Source organism: Erigeron canadensis, chromosome 3, assembly GCF_010389155.1.
Source record: "Erigeron canadensis isolate Cc75 chromosome 3, C_canadensis_v1, whole genome shotgun sequence".
In the NCBI taxonomy this organism is placed as follows: Eukaryota; Viridiplantae; Streptophyta; class Magnoliopsida; order Asterales; family Asteraceae; genus Erigeron; species Erigeron canadensis.
In genome coordinates this window covers 22,762,762-22,784,179 of record NC_057763.1, presented here as the reverse complement: position 1 = coordinate 22,784,179, position 21,418 = coordinate 22,762,762, and the positions used below count along the sequence as shown (strand labels likewise).

The following is a 21,418-nucleotide window of genomic DNA, read 5'->3' as shown; positions in this document are numbered from 1 at the left end:
ACGCGACCCGTTTTTTTCTTGTTTGGTCATGTTGAAAGGACATCACACTATAAAATTAGTTTTCTTTCGTGATTTTGTATAAATTGTCATCTAAGATTTGACTTATTATGATGCCATAGTTATCTAGAATTTTAAATATATTCTGTCCATAATCTGTTGGCTATGAGATGTTTTATGCATGAATATATATAAAAGATATGAATTGAAACACTAGAGTTTCGGCATGTCACGTATAGGAGAGCAGCAAACTATTGACCTCTTTAGCAAGTTCGAACTGCACAAAACTCTACATTCTCAAAAGATATATAACATCTGATCACCCATTTATCGAATCCAAGATCGCACAGGTCGACACTCTGTGCCCAGGACAAATCCCAGCTCATGGAGTCTTCTTTCTAACCAGATTAAGACCATCTCTCCCGTTTAATAAACACGGACTCATGCAAGTCTACTATATATGTGTCCCAATCCAGAACATCTTTTTGTACCAATATAATGAATCCGAGTTAGTGCATATCTAAGCGATACATAGAATGTCTTTGGCCTATTCAATGAATCTGGGCTGGTATGGGTATGCTTTTGGCTTGACCCTCAACCATCATTGACTTATTTAACAAATCTGTTTTGGAATTGCCCAGAGACTAATGCTCTAGCTTTGAAATCCCATTATTGAGCATGCTTACTGTCTGGCCCAACAGAGAACAATATTTGGCTAATTAAACGAATCCGGGTTCTCACACATCTGCATCTAGCCATACCTTGGTCATCTTTTGACCTATCTTATCTAACAAAGATATATATATATATAGTGTCCTGAATGTCATTTGAGCTTTCTGGTGCAGCCTCGAGAACATCTACTTTTTGCCACGACACTAGTTATCTTTTGACCCATTTTATGAATTTGGGCTTGTACTTCTTTCCATTAGCATAACATCCTTAACCCATTGAATGAATATTCTGGCTTGCATAGGTATGCTTTCTGGACAAGACCAGGAACATATTTTGACCCGTTTAATCCAGGCTAGCAAATGTGAACTTTATAGCAATACCTGTGACATTTTGTGTCCCTTTTAATACGAGCTCTAAAATCACAAGCTGGTGTAGTTCGATAATCAAGCTAGACCCGTAACATCTTTTGATCCATTCAATGAATCCAAGCTTGTGCATGTCAACTTTCTCGCTAAACAAAGAACATCTTTTGACCCGTTAAGTGAGTTGTCTAAAACTGAGGTCATACTGGTCATAATGGGTTTCGTGCTTTGAAAATTCGGGCTCACGCTGGTCTACCTTTTCTCGACCGCAAAACTTGACCCATTAAGGGAATATACTTTATTAATGTAAAAGACAGTGGCTAGAATAGGAGATTTAAGCTTTGAAAAGCCTGTCTCGCTCAAGTACACTATTTTGCCCGACCTTGAACATCTTTTGACCCATTTAATGTACTTGTTTTAGAATGGGACTAATAGTTGCAGAATGGGATCAGGCTCATGAAGGTCCACTTTTCGGCCCAACTAAAACATCTTTGACCAATTGATGGATTAGTTTAGGCATATGTGACAGTAAAAGACTACTATATAAGAAGATAACTGATTACAACCTTGTGACAGTCGTTTATGGAGGATTATGCCGGTTTAATGAGTATCTAAGGCAACAGGTATGACCACACATTCACACTTAGCAGCCACTTGATGATTAAACGGGTCCAATGAAAGAAAAAATATTTTTATCACACGAGATCTTTTTGTTTAGATTGAAATGAAATAAACACCTTAATTGAAATGACATTAAAATTTACAGTATTACTTTGACAGAAAAATCCAACACCATTTCAGACAACTTCTGGTCTAGTAGTCATTCTTGTTGAATAATCAAAGTTTATGCACAAGATCACTAGCTAGATCACTGATGGTTTTTTCTCAATTGAGTGGTTTGTTTTGTTTGTGCGGGTTTATAACTTCCATCTGTGAGACATGAAAGTTTCCATCCAAAATTCAAATGCATTCATTCCAATATCCATGAGATATATATGATCCAACCGTATTCACCATGCACGTTAACTAGTTAGCTATTCTTTAACATTACTACCCGCCCCTCGATCATTCTCTTACCAACACGTACTGCCATTTTCAAAACAAAAAAACTTCTACTCAGTGATCATACTATCTTATTAATTAAGCTAAAAAAACACACATTAAAACACACTCAGTAGTCAGTAATCTTTAAAAATAAGGACACAGTTAGCCAAATTTGGTGTTTGACTAAACTATGAGCTGCAATGATCTTAAAAATCTACATATCGATTTAAACAAGTGGTTTTGGATATTTCTAGGTGACCATATCAACAAAAGACAAGTGAGACACAGAATGCAAAGTATTATTTACATATAGACTTGCCTTTCCGGGTAACTGAATAGAAAAAATCTCATCCGTTAACCAAAAATAATTTAATCGTTACAATATATGTTAAACACTATCTTGTATTGAAAAATTTACATATTTTTCTGTCCCCATACTTGTGTTAGTACTACCTCCAACATTTGATCCTTGGCTAATAGTAGAACTTTTACTCTTAATCTTATCCTTAATTCCATATTTCTTCATCAAAAACATCACCCAATCCGGTATATTCAAGACAATATATGTCCCAATGCCACCAATTATTCCATATGCAACAGAATATGTCAATGGCATCAATATCATTGTCAAAAATGCTGGAATTGCTTGTTTCATATCATCCCATTCAATCTCTGTCACTGATTTCATCATAAGTACACCCACCAATATCAACGGTGGTCCCACTGCCCACGGTGGTATCGATGCTAACAAAGGCGTAAAGAAGAAAGCCAAAAAGAAGTACCCTGCTACAGTTATCGCGGTCAACCCTGTCCTTCCACCCTCTTTAATCCCCGTTGATGATTCAATATATGTTGTCACGGGTGATGTCCCTAACAACGATCCTATCATAATTGAGGATGCATCAGACATGAACGCAAAATATTGTCCCTCGAAATCTCCATTTGTGTCCAACATCCCAGCAAATCGTGCCATTGAATACAATGTCCCTGTGGCATCAAGTATATCTATGTACAAAAATGTGACCAATGCTCCCCAAAATGCCTTTGTGTTCATATCCTTGAAACTTATGGCACCTGCAGTTGTCTTTATCGAATGTACATCTATAACTCTTTTGAAGTATGTGTGCGCTGCGTTACCTAATTCGGTATCAGGAAACTCAGCCACACTCGTCCCTCTGAACCAAGAAATCACGGTCACAAGTATAATTCCGTAAATCATAGCACCCTTGACGTTTTTTACCATGCAGTATGCTGTTATGACGAAGCCGATAATACCTAGCCATAATGTGGGGTCTTCCATTCGATTGTGCAAACATAGTATATGGTCTGACACTGTACTATTTGGCATCAGGGAAATGGTTCCATTAGTAAATAGTACAGGTGCTAAGGCTGCCCGAGAATTTCTCGGGCAGCCACCTATGGTCACTAAAGTTGATGGGCTATAGCCAATCAGACCAATACCTTGATTGTGCTGTAGCCCAATAAAAGCCAGGAATAACCCTATTCCAGCTGATGATGAGATTCTGACTGTTTTTGGAACTAGTTTAGCCAGCTTGGCTCGAACCCCAATTGTAGAAATGATTAAAAATATAAAACCTTCCATAAAAACCGCGGCTAAGGCTGTTTGGTAAGACAAGTTTCCGGACCCATGAAACCCCACAACAGTGTACGTAAAATACGCGTTGGTACCCATTCCTGGGGCGAGTGCTAAAGGAAGGTTAGCAAATAATCCCATCGATAAACACGCGATGAAAGAAGCAGCTGTGGTGGCTACAATAAGATCTTTTCTTGTTTGCACAAGGCATGCAGCATAGCCAGGGTCTATAGGTGGAAACTTGCATGAAGCCGCAGTACTGGATGTACAGTTGGAGACGGTGCACGTGCCACCGGAGTCGGTTAGGATGCTAGCGTTTACGGCAAGGATATAGGCCATGGTGAGGAAGGTGACGGTTCCAGCCCGGAATTCAGTGGTGAAGGTTGTGTTTCGTTCCGAGAGTTTGAACTTTGTGCCTACTTTGCTGGTGGCGATGTAAGAGTCGAGACGGGATGTTAGTTTTTGTTTTGAGGGACGTGACGGGGAGAGTTGTGGTGGCGGTGGTGGTGTTGCCGGAGGAGGGGAATCCATATATATGGCTAGAGATATATGAAAGGAGACTTTAATGTTGAATGAAATGATAATGCAGGACGGAAAGATGTAAATATGTGAAGCAATACCTTGACATGCTGGATGCAAATATTTATATTAGTGGTTTAGGAATTATTAAATTATATATATATTTCAATTAAGCATGAACATAGGTCAAAATTTGGCCCGAACAATGTAAACTCGAAATCCAACAACGCAACAAAATTCAATCCATAAACCATCCCGTTACCCTATCTGACAGGTCGGTTCGGTTTAGGTTTGATCAGATTCGATTCTATTATCGAGATTAAGGGAACTTTATCCATTGCGTGTCAAAACCCGGCCTAGACCGAACCCGACAGTGCAACAAAATCGAACCCATAACTCTCCCTGTTTTCATATCGGGCGGTTCGGGGCGGGGTTTCGGGTTTTTGGGTCATATTCTCGTCCCTAGTTTCAATAAGTAAAACTTTGCAACCCCTAATATATATGTAATGTTGAAAAATTGTTACTAATGAGATTTTTTTAGGCTTATGGTGTTTATAGAAATTTTAATTTTTTTTAATACAAAAATAAGGATCTCTGACATTGTAAACGTTCAACTGTGACATATAAGCGAAGAATGGTGTTCTAAACGTTGGGCTTAATGTATGGACCTCACCTTTTTCCAACAAGAGTGGCGTTTAGAACACCAGACTTCACCTTTCGCATTAAAACTCAAGTTTTTGGATCAGATTTAATTTAAAAAATTTTTTAGAACGACATTCCAATCTAACCCCTACTCCTAAATTACACGCATGTCTGAGATGAAACCTAAGACTCTCGAAAAATCCCTAATTAATCCACCCCTATAAATGTGGGAAGTGAGACTCGAACCCATGTGGATCCCTATTTTTATTATTCTTGCACTTTTGTTGCGCTTAATTTTATTTGGTCTACAATGTATACGTGTGGTATATGTTTCACAAATAGTTCACTGTGTTGTATATGTTGCCTTTATTAGTAGTGATACAGTTTTGTATAGTTTTATTAGTTTATAGAAAATACAATAAAGAAACAAATCACATATTTTAAGTATGACTTGTTGCATCATAAAAATATGTTTATGTTTGTTTTGGTCTACAATTTATATGTTTTGTATATTAGTATATGTAGCATAGTTAGTTCTTTTGTTGTTGTGTATTCTTAACAAATGAATATGAGAAAAAACTGGATTTCTTATTGAAAACTGATGCCTTACAATGATGTTTTGGGTTACAATTTATAAAAGCACTTGAGGTTTAATTATGGTAATTATGACTAGACCATGACTGGTTCTTGGCTGGACGATAACCATGAATTGATGACTGAAATATCTTATTTTTGGAAATGATGTATACCGATCCTTTCTTCCATTTAACACTCCCCTCAAGTTGAATGGTTGGGTCGCCAAAATTCAACTAGTCCAAACATTTATTAAAGATAGCGGTTCCTACTTAATTGATCTTTAGATTTGACAAATGGTATTTCGATTACCCCAGCTTCGAGTTTTTCTTTGATGAAATACCGATCAATTTCTACATGTTTGGTCCTATCATGTTTAACTGGATTTTCCGAAATTTGAATTGCAGCGACATTATCACACATGACCTGAGTGGTTTCTTTCGGAGGAAACCTTATTTCAGTAAGAAGTTTTCGTATCCATAGTACTTCTGCTAGTCCTCGAGATATCCCTCTAAACTCAGCTTCAGAGCTTGACAGAGAAACAACTTTCTGCTTTTTGCTTTTCCATGTAACAGGATTACCTCCCACTAGTGAGAAGTATCCTGATGTTGATCTTCTGTTCCCTTTATCTCCTACCCAGTCAGCATCTGTATATACCTTAATGTTTAGGTGTTTGTTTGATTTAGTAGGACTCCATGTCCGGCAGTTCCTTTGAGATACTTGATGATCCTCAATACTGCATTCATGTGGGCCACCTAAGGCTGATGCATGTATTGGCTTACTACTCCAACAGCATAGGCTATATCTTGACGAGTGTGGGAAATATATATTAGTTTCCCTACCAATCGTTGGTACATATTTCTGTCTGCAAGTTTCGATTTTGTCTCCATGTATAATTTCTGATTGCTCATCATAGGAGTTTCAGCTGGTTTGCAGTCAAGCATTCCTGTTTCTGCCAGTAGATCCAGAATATATTTTTTCTGACAGATGAAGATCCTAAATTGTGATCTAAGCACTTCAATTCCAAGAAAGTATTTCAATCTTCCTAAATCCTTCATTTTGAATTCTGTAATCAATCCTTCTTTTAGTTTCTTAATTTCTTCTTCATCATTTCCAGTGATAATCATATCATCAACGTAGATTATCAAACATGTCACACGATTTCCCCTATGTTTGAGGAACATAGTGTGATCTGAATTGCTTTGCTTGAATCTATACTTCTTCATTGCTATCGTGAACCTACCAAACCATGCTCTAGGAGACTCTTTCAATCCATACAGAGATTTCTTCACTTTACAAACTTCTCCGGGTTTGAAGTTCTGCGAGAACTCGGGAAGTGCTTCCATATATACTTCTTCTTTTAAGTCTCCATGTAGGAAGGCATTCTTTACATCAAACTGGTGAAGTGGCCAATCTTGATTTGCAACAATTGAGAATAGCACTCTTATTTACTTTGCAACGGGGGAGAAAGTTTCATCATAGTCAATTCCATACGTTTGAGTATAACCTTTGGCGACTAATCGGGCTTTATATCTCTCGATTGTACCATCTGGCTTGTATTTCACTGTAAAGATCCATCTACATCCTACAGATTGTTTACCTTCTAGTAGGACGCACTTTTCCCATGTTTCATTTCTGATCAAAGCATCCATTTCAACATCCATAGCTCATTTCCATTCTTTTGATTCTAAGGCTTGTTCAGTATTTGATGGAATTTCCTCCAAGTAGAGACTTGCAGTGAATGCCTTTACTTCCTTAGATAAGTTTCCTACAACTATATTAGCCATAGGATATTTTGAGCCTTTAGATATTCTTTCTGGGGAATATCTCTTTGCAGGGACTTTTTTGACCTGGTAGGAAGAACATACTTGGCTGGTTAAACTGTGCTCTCTCCCTGTTCCTGAACAGCTTCATTTGTGGTTCCTGGTTCTGTGATATTGGATTCTGAATCTGTAACATTGGGTTTTGGATCTGTGACACTTTTCACAGCTTCAACAACATCATTACAAGACTCATCAGTCTAAGAATTACATAGCTCAGATACTAGGTTGGGGAAGATATCTTCGATGGCACTAATATGATCTTTGCTTGAGGTTGTACTGTCAACTGGACTATATTTTGCAACATTTTCTAAGCTTGTACTACCTGTCAACCAACTCAATGTGTCACTCTAATCCTCCCCCTGGCCACTATGTTGGGGAGATTAGTAGTATTTAGTTTCTAAAAAATTGCAATTCATTGTGGTGAACATACGATGTGTTTTTGGATTATAACACCTATATCCTTTCTGATTGACTCCGTAACCCACAAAAACACATTTTTCAACACATGGATCAAGTTTATCACGGTGAGATATGGGTATGTGAACAAACACAGTACATCCAAACACTTTGGGTTGAAGGGTGAGGATAGGAGGAGTTTTGATATACTCTTCGAGGGTTTCTAGAGGTGTTTCTAGTTTGAGAATTTTTGTTGGTAGACGGTTAAGTAGGTAGGTGGCAATAGCTAAAGCTTCTAGCCAAAACATATTAGGAACATGGGATTCAGTTATGAGAGCTCTAGTTATTTCTAATAAAATATGATTCTTTCGTTCTGCAACACCATTTTGCTCTGGAGTATATGGACAGGTGGTCTGGTGGATTATTCCTTTTGATTGGAAAAATAGCTTCATTTGAGAATTAACATATTCTCCACCATTATCTGACCAGACAATTTGGATATTTTGTTTGAACTGAGTTTGAATCATGGTATAAAACGTTGAAAAAACATTAAATACCTCAGCTTTATTTTTTAAAAAATAAATCCATGTCATCTTTGTATAATCATCAACAAATATTATATAAAATCGAAAATTTTGCCCCCCAATGACCGGTGCAGGACCCTACACATCCGAATGGATTATTGAAAAAGGTATTTTAGCTATGGTATTATTAGGTTTGAATGGTTGTCTATAGCTTTTGGCCAACATGCAGGTTTAACAAGTAATTGGTTTATTTGAAGGAAAAAGTTCAAGGAATAAGATATGTAAATACCCAACAAAAGGGTGACCCAATCTTCGATGCCATAACCATGTCTCTCTTTCTGTCGTTCCATGAACCAACATAACAGTACCACCCTGAGTGACTTCATCAACATAGTACAATCCCTGGTTTTTGGTGCTACGTCCAATAATCTGACCAGTCCTGATATCCTGCAAAAAGCAAAAGGTAGGATACATGATAACTGTACAATTGAGTTCTTTTGTCACATGACTTATTGACAAAAGTTTGTCTAATAAAGATGGAACATAAAGACTGTTAGGAAGTTTAATACGCGAAGAAATTTCAATGGTTCCTCCCGATTGTACATTCATTATTTCCCCATTTGCAGCTTGAATGTAAGTTTTGTTGGGTTTTGTGCGGGGTTTAAAATCTGACAATTCGTATGACATGGTGTCGGTGGCACCACAATCAAATATCCAATTCCCGTTTTTGTCTTTTAAAACATGTTGGGCCATATTTGCATTTTCACAAACATTCAAGGGGGTATTTTGAAAGTTGTTATTATCAAAAACCTTTTTTGGATTAGAAACAAAGGGTGGATCGGTTTTAATAGAAATGTGGATATTAGGATTTTCCCTTTGTTCCCTTTTTCCTCCGACCGTAAATCCTTCATCGTGTTTATCTCCGGCTGCCACATCGTGACTGTATCCAGCCGCCATCATCCCAGCAAAGCCGGATCCTGATTGACCCGGTATTCCTCTATTATTGGTGCTATTGTGAGCGGTAGGTGTCATTTTGACTAGCGGTTTTGTGCCTTTTTTGTGGTTGTCGGATCACCATTGTGGGTACCCGACAATCTGGAATCATTGTTCCTTTGTATACCTGTTCATGCCACGCTTGTCACATTCGAGGTGAGATTTATTGTTTATGGGTTTTTTTCCGTCGCATCGGCGGTAACCCTTTGTTGTTAAGCAGACATTTTTTGTCTCGCCGTTGATGAATCTTATATTGTTCTTGGATAGTTTTGGTTCTTGTGTTTGATGATTGATATTGGTGTTGATTGCAAAAGATCCATAGCCACCGGAAGTTCTTTCCATGGTGGCTTAAGATCGATTACACGGCTGAAAAATGGCTTAATTGGTAAAGGATGAGACCGAGAACGTCTCTGATACCATCTTAACAAATGAATATGAGAAAAAACTGGATTTCTTATTGAAAACCGATGCCTTACAATCATGTTTTGGGTTACAATTTATACAAACACGCGAGGTTTAATTATGGTAATTATGACTAGACCATGACTGGTTCTTAGCTGGACGATAACCACGAATTGATGACTGAAATCTCTTATTTTTGGAAATGATGTATACTGATCCTTTCTTCCTTTTAACATGTATTAGTCTCGTTTGCTGTGTATTTAGTCTCGTTATGGTATTAGTAGTATATATTTTGTTAGTAGTGTATATAGTTTTGTAATTACTTTATATACATTTTATTTAAATAGAAGTTTGTGTACATTTCATGGTTATATAAAAGGATAAAATGCTTTGCACCATAATGTATGTCTTTTATCCAATTAAAATATATGATTTTCTTTTAAATTACTTTTTATATAGACTAACAAAACTATACAAAACTGTATATACATTGTTAATAAAACATACACTACAAATAACATAATAAGACTAGATACACAACAACAAAGAGCAACTTATTATACAAAGCATACACATTGAAGTCCAACAAAAACTGAGCGCAACAAAAAAATCTATATGATTAAAATTGGGAATAACAGTTTCTTTAGAATAACGGTTTTCTTTAATGAAAAAGGTAAAATCTGACGTTTTAAATGTTACTTTTGTTGAAAAAAAAGTTATAATTTGGTGGTCTTCACTTATTTGGGAAAAGGTGGTAGGCAATATATTAAACCTACGTTCAAAACGCCACTTTTTATAACTGGAAAAAAATGTGACAGAAGAAAATTAATATAATTTGAGGTTTTAAAAATTGGAAAATGAAAAAACAAAAGTGGACAACAATTAAAAAGTGTATCTAATTTCCCATTGAAAATTAGAAAATAGTGTTTTTTATTTTCTTGAAACTTTTTTTTTTTTAAATTATATTTGATCATGTTTTTTATTTTCAACGTCTTTTTAAACAACAAAAATAGATAATAATAGATGTTTTCCGAACTAAAAGTCCTTAACAATTACAGTAATAATTTATATTCTTGTAACTATAAGTCCGTAAATCAAATCCAAACATTAACTTTTAATTATCATTATAAGAAATTAATTATCATTAATTTTTTATATGAAAAATGTGAATTTTATAAAAAGATGATTTTTTATATAAAAAATACAATTTTTTTATGCCCATTAAATGAAACTCAAAAAGCTCTATTTAGTATTTTCCTTAAAAAAGACTTCATCTAACGTTTTCTAATAAAAAAAACCAAACTAAAATTATGACATAGTTAATTAAATTGACATCAATGAGGTTGGTTGCCTATTGATAAGGTCTTTGACCTTGTGAAGATTCACCTGTGTTCGAGTTCTACTTCTTACATTTATGGGGTTGGATTAATAAGGGCTTTTTGAGAGTCTTGATTTTCAGGCATATATATAATTTAGGCGTAAGAGTAAAATATAATGTCATTAAAAAAAATATTAATCAAATTGACATAACATTCATATTCCAATTGTATTCAAATACAGTACAACACAATATATTTATGTTGACCCTAAATGTAGCAAACTTCATTAATTAATCAATCAAATATGAACAAGATATAGCATTTCTAGATTTAGTCAAGATTTCTCAAAGGAAAACTTTAATTAACCCGGTTTCACAACCGACCCAACATAAATAAAAACCAAACCGGTTCTCTAAACCCATATATATATATATAAGGAGTCACCATTTCCTTTTTGTTTTTTCAATCTAAATAAAATAGACCATCATCACCGTCACAGCTTATATATATATATTTAAAAAAGGGGGAAAACAAATAGATAGAGGTACAACGACGTCGTTTCATTGGCCGGCATCGGAAACTTTTGTCATCATCTCCGGTAATCTATAACTGTTTTTTTTTTGTATTAGGAGTATTAATTTTATTAATTTATTAGTTTTTATAAATGTTTTAATTATATATACATGTATGTACGGATTGTTGTTTCTTTGGTTTTAATTTTTGATTTTTTTATTTTCTAGTGAGGTTTTTTAAGGAACAAAAACCTCAGCATTTTTGTGTTTGTGACAAAAAAAAGTATGTAATGTCTCTGTGTCTGTGTGGGTGTCTGTGTGTTTAGGGTTTTGAATGAGAAGAAGGGGAGGGTATGGGTAAGGATAATAATGTGTGCACTTTATTATATTATCGGCGTCTCAACCGTCTTCGAGGCCTAAAGCGAACTCATGAAATGTGGTTGTATGTATTAAAAATTTATGTACTAATATTCGACCCTAAAACGAACTCATGAAATGTGGTTGTATTGATTAGAATTTTTATGTACTGATATTCGACTAAGCCTAGGCGTACTTTTGACTTATTTGTTTATAATTCCGTATCCAAAGTAAAAGAAAAACTGAAATAGTTAACTTGGACTTCCTTATGGGTTCGGAAACGCGTTTCCATATACACATATGTATACAAAAATGGGAACTTGGGGGCCCTAATGTCTTAGCCTTAGGAGCTTTACTATTAAGACACCATATACATATATACATATATATATATGTTGGGTTAATTTTTTTTGAAATATATATATTTTTTTGCAAGAATGTCGAGAACATTTAAATTATGTGTTATATCAAAAGTGATTAAGTCTGTTCCTATGTGTAAAGTTACAGAAGACCAAGTGATAACAAAAGAAAAGCTGAAAAATTTTAGCTTATTAGCATGTAATTGAATTTGTTAACGGACCATTCACAAGTTAAGTTAGTTAACATATTAAATCTTATGTTTTTACATATGTTCAACTAATTTTTTATTATCATTTGAACCTGCCTCACTTTTTACACGTGAACATGTAATTTTAGAATTCTCAATTTCTTGCATGACCTTTTTCTCATTTATTTATGTATTGTTGTTTCTTAGGTACGATTGTCTCAGCATTTTTATATTCGTGAATAAGTATGTAAATGTGTGTGTGTGTGTGTGTATGTTTTTTTAGGGTATTTGATTAGAAAGAAGGGGAGGCGTGGGAAAGGAAGAATGTGTATACTGTGTGTGATTCAGAAGTGGTCAAGAAAGGTTGCAACAATGTTACCATGGTTAGTGATTCCGTTGATTGGACTATGGCTATTATCTCAGTTTTTGCCACCAGCTTTTCGTTTTGAGATAACATCACCACGGTTGGCTTGTGTTCTTGTTCTTTTGGTTACCCTTTTCTGGTATGAGGTTTTGATGCCTCAGTTGTCATCTTGGAGGGTTCGTAGGAATGCTAGGATTAAAGAGAGGAAAATGCTTGAAGCTATTGAAATGCAGAAGCTTAGAAAGAATGCGGTTAGGAAGTGTAGGAATTGTAAGACCCCGTATCGTGATCAAAACCCTTGTGGTGGGAAGTTCAATTGTTGTTATTGTGGACATAAGTCGAAAAGACCAGAAATGGATCAGTTGTGTGTGGCATCTGATTTGGGAAGGTTTTCGAGCTCTGGGTTATTGAGGAATCTGGTTGGGAAGATTTGGTCGGATAATAATTGGATATGTGGTCAGGATTGGCTTGAGAATGGTGGTAATTGGGTCAATGGGTCATTTTCTGGAAAATCGAGTTATTTGAAGAAGAAGAATAGTGGTGGGCTTTTTGGTAACGACTATTTCTTTTCGTTTCTACTTGTTTTTGTTTGCAAGAGTTTAGCTGCTATTTTGTTGGGTATTATGTGGATCTTTGGGAGACTATTTAGATTTAGCTTTGATGAAGGTGATGCTGCTATGGGTTCAGATATCAATGGTTTATCTAAAAAGGGTGAGAATGGTGTAAATTGTAATGAAACAAAAAGTGAGAAAGCTCGCAGGAAAGCGGAAGAGAAGAGACAAGCTAGATTAGAAAGGGAACAGTTGGAGGAAGAGGAACGGAAACAAAGGGAGGAGGTTGCTAGATTGGTGGAGGAACGTAGGAAGTTAAGAGATGAAACTGATAATAAATATAACAAAAAGGCTTTCAAGGCATCACCTCGGGACAATAAGGATAAAAAGGAGGCAGAGAGAAAACGCCAAGAGAGGAAGAAAGAATGGGACAGGGGATCTAGTAGAAGTAATTCTGATGTAGATGAACTTGAGAAACGGGCAAATAAGGAAATTAAAAAAAACAAGAAGGGTGAGGTTGATCGAGAACATAATCGATCGAAAGGTTCCATGGCAGATAGTTATTATAAGGGAAGTGTTGGTGCTCGATATCTTGATCGTATGAGGGGAAACTTTTTTCCATCTTCTAAAACACTAACGGGGGGTGGTTTCTTTGGCAAAGGTGTGAATGCAAATGCAAATGCTAGTAACACAAGAGAACATAGATCTAATGTTTCCTTAGATCATTCCAATAAGAAAGATTTTGTTCAACCGGAGCGTGCATATGGGAAGTCAAATGCACATGCAGATGATAAAAACCAGAATCGACTTGTAAGTAATTCTTGTTATATGGTTATATAAACTTGTAATGTTGTATACCTATTAGCTCACTGGCTAGACTGTTAAGAATCTTACTTTAGGTGAGGTGATAGATGTTTACAGCTTAGGTTGAAGTAGGTTTTTCTTTTAGTATGAGTGTAAAGTTCAGGCTAGTTGATACACAAATACATGTTTGTTTATATTCTTTGAAAAGTTCCAGATGTACCATGCGTTTACTATCTTCAAAAGAAATGTCATTAAAGTAATCTAAAATCTTGAATAAAATGATTAGTATGTTGTAGTGTTGTACACTTGTATGCATTGATTATAGACGCTGGGCGAGTGTTATGTTCTAATTTAAACTCCAACATTGATGAGTGATGACCGAAGGAGCAACAATGACAAAAGAGTTGACTTTATAAGTTAATAGTCGACTATCTGACCCATTTCCTCTTTACCAAACAATTAGTTGACATGTTTACCTGGTAGATGGATTCCTATGTATGTGAATCGGTTAAAATTGGCATATCTAGTTTACAAATCTATAAAGTTGTTCTCAACATACTTCTAACTTTTAAGTTTAGCGGCTGTTCTATATCCAGATATATTTTAGACTATCAACAATTCTTTGATTGCAGATTATAAAAAATACTTATGGCATATATCTCTGCAGGCGCGTTTTGAGCCCCTTCCTTGTCCGCCACCCAAAAAATCATGGCATCAGTTATTCTCCAGGTCATCACCTATTGCTTCGTCCACTGATACTAATGTGTTAAGCAAGCCGAATGGAAACTCACAAACAGAAGCTCAGAGTTCGATAGCATCTGGTTATCCAGTAAGCCAAGGATATGATATTCCCGCTACAGAGGGCTTACCTTATCATTTACCAAATTATTCATATGGGAACACTACTACTAGTTCTACAGGTCTTCAGTCATCATCGATTGTCACTGAACATGAGAATTTTGAGGACCCGTGCTATGTTCCTGATCCCGTGTTATCAGCTGGGCCAGTCTCAGAGCCACTTGATTCTTTCCCGGTAGATTTTGGCTTTTTAGCTGATGTTGGGTTTGAAAAGCCATCACCAATTGCGTCTCCTGTCTCACGGCCACGGTCTGACTCTTCTTTTTCTCCAAGCCCTCAAAGGACTCAAGAAAATACTAATCTACCCATGGAAGATTGTGGTGCTGCTATTGAGAAGGGGTGGCAGGCATGGAACAGTTGTCGCTATATGTCAGACATTGGTGCTAACACCAAATGGGATTTACCTCAAAAATCTAGTGCTCCAATGCTAAAGGAAGAGGATTATGTCCTGTCCAGCACAACTAATTTAATGCATGCTAATAGTGATGATTCATGGAAATTTAGAACTTCATATGGGTCTATATCAAGCAGTAAAAACCATTTACCGATGAACTTGCATGGAGGAGTTACTCGTAATAAATTGGTTTATGGAATTCCCAATGGATCTGCTATCAACCATCAATTTCAGCCGTATCATGGTGTTGTTTGGGCAAAGTAAGTATCATAACTGATAAATCTATGCTATCTCTTCGATTGATGATGCTATTGATTAGTTAGACTAGAGTTTCCTAATTACTTGTATCTAAATATCAGTCTGCTATACGGTTTATAACTAACTTTTAGCATGTGGTTAATTGGGGATAGCTATTGCCTGATTTACTATTCAACTGCATTATCTGTATATAATGTATCTTGTGTATTTTTTGTATATGTACAATAAATTTTGCAAAATGAACACAAGTTTCTCTTGATGTTGAATTATCAATAATGTTGGCTACTCTAATTAAGATAACTTATTTGTTTTTCCAAAAAGGTACTTACTGCTGCAATACATTGATGGAATTAGTTTCGGTGACTATTTTTCTTAAAGTTTTGATTTATCCCTTATTGACTTATAAATTAGTTTAGTTGATGCATCTGCAATAGGTGGGAAGACAAATTAAATTGTGAACTTGTTAGAAACCTAAATGATATACTATCTAGGACATGGTATAGAAGGAAAAAATATCTAGTATACCTCTTATTTGCATCTAATTGTCTGTAGGTCGACAAATATATAGTTTAATGGTTAAAAGAACATTCCTTGCTCAATTGTCATCATAAACATGTTTGTGTTTAGGCTAAGATTATAGGTTTCTGGCCAAAGTTTAGATGGAGTATATATGTCAGAGCGATAAAGATTATAATTCTCAATCTGAATGACCTCTAGTAGTATCACTTTGTCGCTTTCTAGTTGGTAGCATGATTTTTCGCTGCTCAATCATTATTTTTTAGTTTGTGAATGTTTGCCTTTTATTTTGGGTGAATTACCACAAGATTCCATGTTTTGTTTCTTATATCGTTTTTTTTTGTGGGGGACAGGAAGGAGAAGGTGGTTTGTCGAGTTCCCGTCGAAGGCATAGAATCCATACCAACTATCATAGGTCCTCGTGGTGGGCTATACCCCCCTCTACATGTACAGCCAGTTTGGTCATATGAATGAAAAAGAAAAGAAGGAAGTTTTTAGAAAACAAAAAGAGTATGATATAACTCTAATATACCTTCTGTTCTGAAGAGGAATGCAGCCTCTTTTGGAGGAAAGTTTAGAATATACTAAATGCATGGTATCTTTCCTCTCCCTTCTATACAGGACATATTTACTTAACATGGCGATACATAATTCATGCCTGTGGGTGCTAATATGCCTGGTTAGAGGAGAGTTATGGTTAACCCGTTTACGTGAAAATATGTTATTTTGAGGCAAAGCTAATTGTTAACTGGACAAATGGATAAAATTTAGCAAGTCTATTTTGAGCTATAAGCAATTGCTAAGGTATCAAATAGATAAAATTTAAAATTTCTAGCTTAACAATAAAGCGGGTTGTATAGTTCAACAATGACTAACTGAAGCAAACTCAAGTTTTTAAAACAACTTTAATTTGTTTGATTATCTAGTTTTAGCTGATTAAAAATTGTAAAAATGTATCGATTTGGTGTTGTATGTAAACGGATTAATGTATTCCATCTAGTGCCTTGCCGGCAAGAAATTAAACATTTTTTGTTGGCCGTTCAAAAAAATAAAAATTGTTTGATTCAAAAAGTTGCAATGAGGCACTTCTGTAATATATGTTAGTATACGAAATTGAACATTTTCTTTTGGCACTATGAATTTCTGAAGATATCAACACATGAAAATTGGTACAAATGTTGGTTTAAACTTTTGTGAGCCAGGCACCATGATAATGTAACATTTTAGTGCATCGTTTATTCTATTGCTTTGTACCAAATTAGTGTAGTGCTATTCATCATACTAAATTTCTTATATCGAATGGTTTTTTCGTACCAAATAGAGAAACACAAGTTAGAAATTCATAAAATGAGTGTTTACGTAAGAAAAGCATGAGTTTGATACTCATAAAAGGGAAGTGTTTATGAAACTCGCTGATCTACTTGTGTGTGGTTTTTTAATTTCTTTTGGCTATCAATTACAGTTACAAATCGGAATTTTCGAATTGAGATATGTCTCCTATCATCCAAGAGTGAGAGCCTACTTAGACCAAGATAGTTGTTTTAACCGAATCCTGCCATCCAATGCTTAGTAGGTGTTATATGGGAAAACCAGAATTGTGTATTTTTCTACAACTTTATAGGGATGAAAGTCATGAAACCCCACCCCTTATGTAAAGTTTTGATGCTTGTCATTTGAACCATACTGTAAGATAAAATTTGATGACTTATCATTTGAACCATACTGTAAGGTAAATTATTATTTAACCAGTTGATTTTACCTTTTTACTTAACCCTTCTTACATTTTGAGACTAAAAAGACGAGTGAACATTCAGATATGAGTTTCATCTTCAACATTATAGCACAAGTTCATACATAATACAAGACATTCACAAGCCCACAACTCCTTAACCCGAATCAAACGCAGAACCCGAACTTCATTCTCTTTGTCGGAACTCTTTTCTCACCACCACCATGACTACCTCTCTTTTCCCCATGACCAGTTTTTCTAAGGACTTGCGACAACGAGACTTTCCATTTCATACAACTCTTGGCGGAATTCTTTTCAGCCAAAACCAATTTCCTACTTAGTATCTGTCCTATGGACATGGGAGGCCCCAAATTCTCAAACTCTGATGATTTCTGTCTACAAGTGTTGACCCGACTCAAGGCTTCTTCGATAACTTTAGTACAATGTTTTACTTCCTCTGTTGCTTCCTCTACCCTTTTTAAAATCTCGGTTTTAGATAGCTCTACTTCAGAGACTTGTGCATTAGCAGCTGTGTCACTATCGTTGCTTTGACAATCAGATGAATGTGTGTCGACTTTAGCTTCTTCTTTTTGTAGTTTGACTTTCAGTTCTTCGAATCTTGTTTTTGTTGCTTCAATTTCTTTCAAGATTTCGCGTGTTTCCTTTTCTTCTGCTACTTTGTTTTGTAAATGTGTTGCCTCATCCTCTACTTTTTCTGAGTCGGGTACCTTTTCATCATCGTTCCGTAATCCAGTCACGTAAAAAGGAAAAATTACGGGATAAAAATTACTGACACTCTCACAGTCTTACTGTGGGAGTAAAAACATCAATGGAGTACGGGTTGAAACAACAACTTATAGTCTTGTACAGTTCTAAAATAGAAACAGTAAGAATTTGGTCTGATGTCTATTTTCAAGCAGATTTTTGCTATGCAAAGTATACATGATACGATACACATATGCTAGTAAAAGTTGTGTTCATAATATGAACATTTGTTGTCGATTTTAAAGTCCATAGATACTTTACCTTAAAATGTATAATATATCACTATATCGTGTTTCTAAGAAAGAGCTAATAGCCTGATACTTTTTGCTCAAACCTTATATTTCGCAAGATAAGCCATTTGGGTGTTTGGCCTAGCTTATTGAACATAAGCATTTGGGCTTATATAAGCTAGTTTTGATAAGCTTCTCCAACAATGGTTTTCTAACACAAGCCATTGAAATAGGTAATAAACTAGGTAAGCTAATCCAAACACTATCAAAAGAGCTTATAAGCTTATAAAATATAAACATAAACAACTTAGTAAAATAAAAATAAACTAGGCCAAACACCCCCGTAATTGATCAGTTTAGCTACCTGTTTTGCAATCTCAAAGCTTATTTAATCAAAACATAACAAACCCACCTAAAAAGTTACTTTTTTTTTTAATTTTTAGTCTGTAATGGCAAATGTTAGTAGTTAATAGTTAGTTTTCCCCAAGTTAGTAATTAAACAGCTGTGCCCAGATTTGAACCCGAGATCTCCAGACACAAAGCCTCCCACCTATCCTAAAACCACTAAACCAAGAGCATTGTACCAAAAAGTTAACTTTTTCTTTGTAACTTAATATGTAATTAAAAAATTAAAATAAGCATTGTACCAAAATGCTTATTATAAAGTGCTTATACTTTACACATTAATAAGACAAAGAAAACAAATTTTCAGAGAGTTTGTAATTGTTTATTTGCTACAAAAATAAGCAATAAGCGCAAGATCACTTTTGGGGTGTTTGGTTTAGCTTAATCCTTATTTCAGGTCACTTTTTTTGGCTTATTATTGAGCTTCTTTTTCAGTAGTAACTCACAAGAAACTTGCTAAGCTATAAAAATGATTGACCCAAACCCAAATAAGCCAAAAAGTCTCAAAAATAAGCTAACATTACAAGTGATAATATAAAATAGATAAGAGTAGTACCCGGGAAGTAGTAGTTTGAGATGGGTCACGGGTATGGGGTTTCCAGTACCCGATTCCACCGAATCGGGTCACAGCTTCCATCACTGACTCAAAGGGTGCTGTGGTGTCAACCTCAGCCTTCCACCCACCACCATCACCACCCACATTTTCTTTTAGCTCCGAACCCATTTCACCAAATCAAGTAGGAGTATTTGACACTTTGAGAAAAAACAAGAAGTGGAAATAGAAGTAGAAAAAGGGTAAAGAAATAAAAAGAGATCCAAGGAAGAAAAAGCTGATGTAACGGTTGGATTGTTTTAGTAGATATAGACCCCACAATGCAATGCTTTTATTTTGTCATTATTATTGTTCTTACAATGAATGAGAGGGAATTTCTTTTAAACATTTTTAAATGATAATGTCACATTGCTCTGTTTGTGTAAATAGTTAAAACGATTTAGGAACTATTTTTCTTTTTATTTTTAATATTTATTTATAATAACTTAATAATTAAAAATTTGAATGTTTTCTTTTTACTTAATAAAAATAAATAACCGTCTGTTACTTATATTTTACTTAATATAAATATTATTTATGTATTCAAGCACTTAATGCATTTAACATTTAATGATTAAGAAAAATAACATACCCTTATTTATTTAGTAATCTTTAGTTACCTACAATACATATTAAAAAATAAAAAATCCTATGAGGAAATGTCTAAAGTGTTCTCAATTATATAATATATCACTTAGTATCCCCAAAGATATTTTCACATACATTATTTCATTAGCATTAATGATTAAATTATCAACCATTTATTTTTTTCAAATATCTTAATTAACCCTTAAAATTAATTACTTTTATGTCCTACATCACTCGACATCTCCTTCACCACCAACAGTTATCCTGACCACCACACTGTCGTTGCCACGACAACCACCGCATTGCGCGGGTATGATGCTAGTCATTTATAACTAGGAATGAACATCAGAATCGTATCAGGTACTATCTTATATCGGTATCGAAAATCACGTAGTCCCGGTTCCATATAAACAATGTGGGTACGAGACTGAGATGATACTGAATAATCCTGCCAAATACGGGATTTTCGTTAACCTCCCAGTTTCAATCATGAAAACCATAAAACCGAATACGGGATTTTTGGTACCATGATCAACACAAGCATGACATTCAGGATATATTGTGGGTGCTATTATAGCTATTTTTTTATTATTATTAATTGTTACAACGTCCGTTCCATTAAAAATGTCTTATTTATAATTTTAAAAAGTTTTTTTTATAAACTTTGACCTTTGATAGTTTGATTTGTGTTATATAATATTTGATGAAAGTTATATGAATTGATTGAGTTTTAAATGTTTATTTTATTGGTAAAATTTTTATCAAGAACTATATAACACAAATCAAAATATTTAAAGTTAAAATTTATATAAAAAAAATTTGAAAATTTGAAATGAGATATTTTTAGTTGGACGGGGGGAGTATTTATAAAACTTACACGGCTATAGTTTTTGTCTACTTTTGTAAGTCATATATATCTAGATTTTTGTGAGGCTTTTTTATTTTCCAAACTTTAGAAGTAATTACATGCATAGTTGTTAGACTCTTACGAGTTGATTTTATTTACACAAAAAACGAGGTGACTCTTTTGTCTCCCTAATCTTACGAGTCATGTTGTGAATTTGAAACGAGTTAATACGACTCATAAA

The 21,418-nt window shown here is 34.9% G+C and overlaps 3 protein-coding genes across 3 annotated transcripts; 1 reads left to right on the top strand and 2 right to left on the bottom strand.

Annotated features, from left to right (window-relative positions):
- Positions 1-2,463: 2,463 nt before the first annotated feature.
- On the bottom strand, positions 2,464-4,200 carry LOC122591698 (adenine/guanine permease AZG1-like). The gene has a single exon (XM_043763947.1). The coding sequence runs from the start codon at positions 4,198-4,200 to the stop codon at positions 2,464-2,466; it is 1,737 nt and encodes a 578-aa protein (XP_043619882.1).
- Positions 4,201-11,350: 7,150 nt separating this feature from the next.
- LOC122594349 lies at positions 11,351-16,603 on the top strand. The gene is made up of 4 exons (XM_043766819.1): positions 11,351-11,458; positions 12,560-14,001; positions 14,663-15,507; positions 16,375-16,603. The coding sequence occupies exons 2-4, from the start codon at positions 12,601-12,603 to the stop codon at positions 16,493-16,495; spliced, it is 2,367 nt and encodes a 788-aa protein (XP_043622754.1). The 5' UTR covers positions 11,351-11,458; positions 12,560-12,600; the 3' UTR covers positions 16,496-16,603.
- Positions 16,604-17,838: 1,235 nt separating this feature from the next.
- On the bottom strand, positions 17,839-19,952 carry LOC122594049 (WEB family protein At3g51720-like). Its single transcript, XM_043766530.1, has 2 exons — positions 19,707-19,952; positions 17,839-18,478 (listed from the first exon to the last, which is right to left on the bottom strand). Exons 1-2 carry the CDS (start codon positions 19,872-19,874, stop codon positions 17,918-17,920), a joined length of 729 nt encoding a protein of 242 aa, XP_043622465.1. The 5' UTR covers positions 19,875-19,952; the 3' UTR covers positions 17,839-17,917.
- Positions 19,953-21,418: the final 1,466 nt, after the last annotated feature.